A 6888-nucleotide genomic window follows, 5' to 3' on the forward strand; every position below is an offset into this window, starting at 1 on the left:
GCACGGCACACTCCTTCCGGCCTCCGCTCCGGGCCCTGCTGCGGCTGGTGTGCCGCCCTGGCCTCGTGTCTGAGGTTGCTTCTGTGTTGGTTGTGTCTGCTGAAGCTGCCCAAGGCTACAGTCTGTATCTGGAACCTTCCTGTGTCACCCTATCAAACCCAAAGGCTCTGTTTGCTCCGCAGACGGCACGGAAGGAGTGTGACCGGCCAGTACAAACAAGCGGAGATCCCTGCTCGTTAAAAATAATCAGACGTGTACTCCAAGCCACCAAGGAGATGAATCTTTGTTGACTCTAGGACAATGTTCAGAGTGAGAAGAGCCAGAGAGGTGTCTGCTCCCAGCCGGACGCCACTCACTGAGCCGCAGAGACGGAGGCTGGAGGGGCCCCCCAGAACTGCACCTCCAGGGTCCACTGCTTCTCCACCTGCCTGTCCCTGGGGGCACGACCTGGCCCTTGGCCTCCGGGCGGGGCACCTGGAGCCTGGCCGGTCGCATGGACTTCTCGTTCCTCGGGGGCCGGGAGTGAGGGGGTGGCGCACATACCCCCAGCTCGGGCCCACTCCGGTCCGGGATGATGTCGTGGATGTTCCTGTAGTAGCCCAGACACAGGGTGCTGCAGCGCACGAGGGCGCCCATGTACAGGGACAGGATGGGGATGAGCAGCGGCTCCTGACACTCCAGGTGGCTGTGAAGCAAGATGGCTACGAACACGACCTGCGGAGAGGAATGGGGCAAGCGGGAGACAGTAACTCATCAGCACACGAGCTCACCGCCGACGCGCTCAGGGAACAGGGGTGCAGGTGGGAGGGCGTCGGGGGAGGCCGTGGTGCGAGCTCAAATTTATTCTTCCAAGGTGTGACTCGAAGTCAGACAAGGTTTAGAGCTGGTTCGCCGGGGATAGCCTCGGGCCAGATGGTGTCTGAACCCGGCTCCCGGGCCGACTGCAGGCCACTGGGGATTTCTCTGGACCAGTGAGCCTCCCCTCAAGGAGGGCAGGACGGCTCTAGAGCCAGAGGCGAACGGCCCGAGGCATGATGGCAAAGTGGGCTGGGGTCTGGGGTTTGCAGCTACCCTTGCGTGCTGGCTGTGTCTCAGGCAAAGGCAGGTTTTTATTTTTTTTTTAATTTTTTTTTGCTATTAAGAAAACACATCTATGGGCATCCCTGGTGGTGCAAGGGTTAAGTATCAGCAGCCAGGAGCAGGAGTTGGAACCCCAGCCAGGGAGTGACCCACAAGGTGCAGCAGGCTTCTCCTGTCTCCCTGCTGCTCCCCTCAGCAGTGGACTTTGTCAGTCTGCCTGCTCTGCTCCCCACTCTGCCTCTGGTGAATGCTCTCACCCCCACACCTCGGGCCTACACCCCAGCTCTTGTGTGCCTAAGTAGACTGTTTCCAAAGGGTGGTTAAAAGGCTAGTGTGCTCAGTGAATCACTGCATGGGTGTGGAGAGTTGGGGAAGGGAGCTTAGCAATCCGTCTTGCCGCGGCCTGATGAAGAAACCATTCTCCCGAGTCACTGTGTGCAGGAACCAGGTCTGATTTAGAGGGCATATGAGCAAAGTCTGATGTTGTGCTGAAATCTTTCATGTGGTCAGGTTGGTGGGAGAAGAGAGGAAGGACAGAAAGCTCGGCTGGTGCCAGACCCCAGGAAACTGGGCCCCGCAGCGAGTGCAGGAAAGGCTGTGCCTCAGGCCTGCACAGGCTGGCGGCCGCCTCCTGGCCTCCCTGCCCGGGGCTGACACCTGGGGGCGGCATTCAAGAATGAGTCCTGATTGTTCCCTGGACAGCAGGGCACTAGACCATCCACTGTGAGGCCACAGAGGGCGCTGTGAGCCCAAGGCGCCCCCCAATATATTCTGGTAATGACTTTGGAGTCGTGACAACACCCTCGAGGTCAAAAGAAAGGGCGAAACCTCAGATACTACATCTGGATTCCGACACCCCCCGCCCCCCTGTAGCGAAGGTGCACACAGCTAGCGCGTTAACAGTGGCGCGGAGCCCTGACCCCACTCCCATGGGGTCCAGAGTAGAGTTTGACTCCTGGCTCCCCCTTAGTGAGCGACTGACAGCCTGCGGTCTGTCGGCAGAGGGAGGCTGCACTGTGTGTAGGCCACAATCTGTGCTTGGAGTCGTCTTTCCAGTAGTTACTAAGCACTCGCCTCGATCACTAGACCTGGGATTACCTGGGCTGTCTGTCTCTTCTCAGTGAGCCCTACCAGTGTCCAGGGAGAACAGTCTACGCAGAGCAGGGAACCGAGAGTCGCGGTGACCTGAGCTACTCTGGGCCACGCACAGGGTCAGTCATGCACACGTCTCACCCCTATGTTGGCGACTGGGATCCTGCTCCCGTTACTGGCCATGTTGGCCACGTTTATCAGTCCACAGCTATGTCCACAGAACCGCCTTCCGTCCGAAGGTGTTTTTTCCCCATTTTTCTGCTGTCCATGTAACTTATTTCACATAAACTCATTATTTTTTTCATTTTTTGTGTGCTCTGGGTTTCATTGGCCCTTCTATCTCTGGGTTTATTTTTACGTGGAAGGTGAGATGACAAATAAAAACTTTAATGTTTATTCTAAAAGATGTGTCTTTTGGGTGCCGCCATCTTGTGTTCTTCCAGTAGAGTAACTTAAGACAAAAGAAAAGGCTGGGAAGAAAAGCGTCACCCAGGGAGAAGACAGCCCTGCTCTACATTTCCTGCTGTGGTCAGTTCGCGACGCGTGTCCCAGGAAACCCGTGGGGAGAGAACTTGCACAGCCCGCTCCAACCTCGGCGCAGCCCAGGCCATTGCGCTCCTATGACCGGGTTTCATTTTCCCGTCTGCTGACCAAATATTGGCTGAAGTCCTGGTTCGCCTGGTCTCAAGGGCCCTCAGGCGCGTGGAATGATGCCCGACAGGGCGCCGAGGCCGGGTGGCAGCACTCACCTGAGCGATGACGTCTGAGATGGAGGCACAGCCCACCAGGAAGCTGTATTTGTGTTTTAAGAGGATGCCAGCGTGGGTCCACGCCTGTTGGGAGAAAGACTTGGTGAGACACGTCTCCGGGGGGCGTTATTTCTGGCCGATACGATGGACCGGGCATCCCCCAGCAGACTTTACGTGCCCCGAGCCGCAGGGGCACAGGCCACCCAGTCTTGGGTTTGCAAAACTACCGGGACTGGACTGTGACGACGGCCACGCTGGGCCTCCCCTGTCTGTGTTTGTCACCAGGTCTACGCAGAACCGGCCCTGCCGCTGGGCCGGGCATGGTCGGGGGGTGGCTGGGGCCACCCTCAGCAGACTCAGGGGGTCAGCTTCTCCTTGCAGGCGGTGCTAGACTCCAGCTCTCGCCTGGGGCTGAATTAGTCGCCCCTGCAGGCTCTCACGGACCGGCAGGCGTCTGCTGCTTCCTCCTCCACGTTTGGCAAGATCTGACCTGCCACTTTGAGCCTTTGAGGGAAATCGAGAAGAAGGCCCTTGAAGGGAGCGGACAGTGAGAACCCCACGGAAGGCAGGACAATGTGTGTCTGAGCCCAACCACTGCCAGGCCGTGGTTTGCTGCCCTGCGGCCTCTGCCTCGCTGGCTCACGGGGCCCCCGGGAGCCGAATGTGAAAAGAGACAAACTGCTGACCACACTCGCAAACAGCGGCTGGGGCTCCTGGCTGACCGAGTCGTCTGGACGGTAAGCTCTGCGGTTTTCGGACCTGATCTCTCCCTCCCGCGGGCAGGGCCAGGCTGCGTGCGTGTGTGTTTGGGAGATGACCAGCTCGGTCGAAATGTCCTTTATTTTGATTTTTATCAGCGTTTCTTACCATGCGGATGCTTGGGGAGAACTGACAGGAGAACAGGGAGGAAAAGGGTGCCAATCACAAGTGTTCTGGAAGGCTCTCTGAGCAGATAAATAGGGGTGAAGAGAGGTGGTTGACAGCAGCGACATTTAAGAGGCTGGGGCTCCCTGGGACTAACGGTGCCAAATCCCTGTGTGAGTGGGGTTCCTAGGGCATCTGCAGAGTCCTAGTCCAGGTGTCCGGATGCGAGAGGCCTGGGCTCTGCCGGGCCGGCTCCTACTCGCCGGGGATCTGTGACAGTTATGTGTGCGTCCTCTGACCCATCTCGAAGCACCTGGTGCCCTGCAGGCAGCCCGGGCACTGTGGCAACCTGGCTTTCCAGGCTCCACCCCCTTCACCCTGTTCTGCTTTTCTGAGGATGTGCACGCCGCTGGAGGCCACATACCTGGGAATAAACCCCACCGTGAACATCCGCGCACAGGCGTTCTGCTGGCCGAACTCCCCCGCCCTAAAGTGACACCAGACGGCCTCCCTGGTGGCGCAAGGGCTTAAGTGTCAGCACTGTGACTCTGTCCGCAGCCCCTGCAGCACGAGTTCGATCCCAGCCAGGGAGGGACCCTCAGGATGCGGCAGACCTCTCCTGTCTCCCCGCTGCCCCCTCAGCAGTGTGCTTCGGTCGATCTGCCTGTTCTGTCCCCACTCTGTCTCTGGTGAGTCCTCTCACCCCCTCACCTCTGGCCTGTTCTTGTCTGCATAAATAAATAAAATAAGTCTTTCAAATGACATCACGGTGGCTGAAAGCCCAAAGCACCGCATCAAAACTGAGTGAAACGCCAAAGGTGCCAGTCACAGAAATGCAAGTATGGGCCATTCCGCTCCGGAGGTACCTAGATAAGTTAGTTTCAGATACAGAAAGAGGCGAGTCCCAAGGGTGCTGGAAGGGGAAAGTGGAGAGTCAGTGTTTCCTGGGGCTTCACCTTGGAGCCGTGAGCATTCAACAGAATACGAAAACACTGCGAGCCGTGGACCTGCAGTCGCGAGACCGGTTAAGATGGCCACGTTTTACATCGTGCATATTTTAGTCAGGGCTTTTCGGAGCGCCGGCGCCCGCCATCTTCCTACTCACCATCGCATCCATGAAGGGGAAGGCGGCGAGGTACAGGAAGGCCCTCCTCGTCTTGCCTCCTACCGACTCGTCCACGTGGTGCAGCTTGTTGATAATGTAGTAGCCTAAGTCACTGTAAGCTGCGGGGCCAAGAAGCAGATGGGCGTTAGTTAGGAGAAGCTCTGTGTGTGCTTTTTAGCCCACAAGCTTGAGAACAATTCTAAATATGATATTCATTTTTATAGCAAAAAAATTCCAAAAATGGAGATGAACAAATAGAAGAAAATCATCTACCATCATTTTCCAACCCAGAAGAGGTCACGGTTAACACTGTGGGTTCCAACCCTGCAGCGGTTTTATGAGGGTGTGTGCATGTGTGTGATATAAAAAGGGGATATGCTGTACACACACTCACTCACTCACTCACTCACTCACTCACTCACTCACTCACTCACTCACTCACTCTCTCCAAGCATGAGTGCACCATGAAAAGCTTGCACATTTCAGTGGCTGGACTGAACTCCTTATTCCTTTCTGTGGGTTCACTTAGTACCAGCTGACTAATACATTTAGGTTGCTGCCATTATCCTAATATCACTGAAGGATGCTTGTTTGACATGTCTGAAGGTAAATGTTTACACGTATTGCTAACTACCCAGAGAAAGTTCCTAGCATTTTCAATAAAGCTTTTCAATAAAGCTTCCACAGCTTTTCACCTCTCGCTAGTCTGTTAATTCCCTTCTCTGCCGGGAAGGTGGCGACTCTGCAAACAGTCCTGGCCAGTTCCCAAGTGCCCCCAACATCAGAAGTTTGTGGCCAGTGTGGGACCAGAACGTAATGGGTGCTTCACCAATACAGGCTGAAAGGCACCGGTGTGCAACAGGCATGAAGGAAAGAAGGAAGAGGTCTTCCTTCTGTGGGAGCGGTTTGAGGTCTCATCAGCAAAGATTAAATGAAATGCGCTATTTTCTCTCTCACTGACATGCTGAGTGTACACAGAAAAATAATCCTGCCCGTTGTTTTACACAGTGTCTGAATGGTAACGCCCTTGCAAATAGAAATATTAACGCATTTACAACTGCAGGAGCAGCTTTGAAATAACAGTGATGATAGTACAATAACAATAACCACTTCGATGCGGGAGGGCGGGGGCTGCTTTTTACCACACGGACTGGTAAGAAGAAACAACCCTCAACCCTTGAACTAAGGGGGTCTGGATTACATGCGGCCTTTGGGGTGTTATCAAGGATACTTCGGTGCACCGATGGGCACCCAGCAGCGGCACAGTGCCAGCGGAGGTTCCAAGGAGTAGCAGCTGTGTGGCTAAGGCATCTGGAGAGCCAGGGGCTGGGAGGCCCGGGTCCCCCGAGGAGGGGCAGAGGTGAAGGGAGACAGGTGAGCGGACAGGGGTGCAAAGGTTCCAGGTGTGGAGCATGGGGGGGGGGCAGTGCAGCCACTGAGGCAGCAAGGAGAGAACCCCGGGGGGAGCTTCACAGGTCAAGGAGAGAAGGGGGAGGGGTGGGGGTTGGGAGCGGACGGAGGCAGGGACAGGCAGGCAGCAGAGGGCACACAGGACAGTGGACGCAGAAGGCTTGAGCTGACCCTGGAGGCAGGCAGGGAGAGCCTGGCCAGCCCTGGCCACAGTGGAGAAGCGCCGCCCCACAGAGCTGCAGGAAACCCAGGGCGAGGTCAGCAATCCTCACTCGGTCTGCTGTGGGGGCTGAGCCTCAGCCGCTTGGTCTCAGAGTCTATCCTTGCTGCTGCTTATGGACGGGGGGCTTTGTCTTCCTTCATCCCAGGAAAGTTCCCGGGGCTGGCAGGTGCGGGGAGGTGGTCCTGTCTGTCCCCAGCGCCGTCCCCACCCCGGCAGAGGCCACAGCAGTGGAAGGCGGCCCTGCTGGGTAAGCAGAACGGCGGGAGCCAAGAGCAAGAGGCAGGCTGCTATGAATAGCTCCTGGGCGAAAATTCCCTGATAAAGGTTGCGCTGAAATGGCGCGCCAGCTGCGTGCACTTGGCCGC

At 56.7% G+C, this 6888-nt stretch overlaps 1 protein-coding gene across 1 annotated transcript in view; it reads right to left on the reverse strand.

Annotated features, from left to right (window-relative positions):
* ANKH (ANKH inorganic pyrophosphate transport regulator) overlaps positions 1-6888 on the reverse strand; it is a 44677-nt gene that overhangs the window by 22481 nt on the left and 15308 nt on the right. Inside the window, exons 3-5 of the mRNA XM_012721748.1 lie at positions 4891-5009; positions 2922-3005; positions 544-714 (exon numbers count right to left, since the gene is read on the reverse strand). Coding sequence (XP_012577202.1) covers positions 544-714; positions 2922-3005; positions 4891-5009 — 374 coding nt within the window. The remainder of the gene's footprint in view (positions 1-543; positions 715-2921; positions 3006-4890; positions 5010-6888) is intronic.

The sequence above is a fragment of the Condylura cristata genome, unplaced genomic scaffold (genome assembly GCF_000260355.1).
Source record: "Condylura cristata isolate star-nosed mole 26May11 unplaced genomic scaffold, ConCri1.0 scaffold00007, whole genome shotgun sequence".
Lineage (NCBI taxonomy): Eukaryota > Metazoa > Chordata > Mammalia > Eulipotyphla > Talpidae > Condylura > Condylura cristata.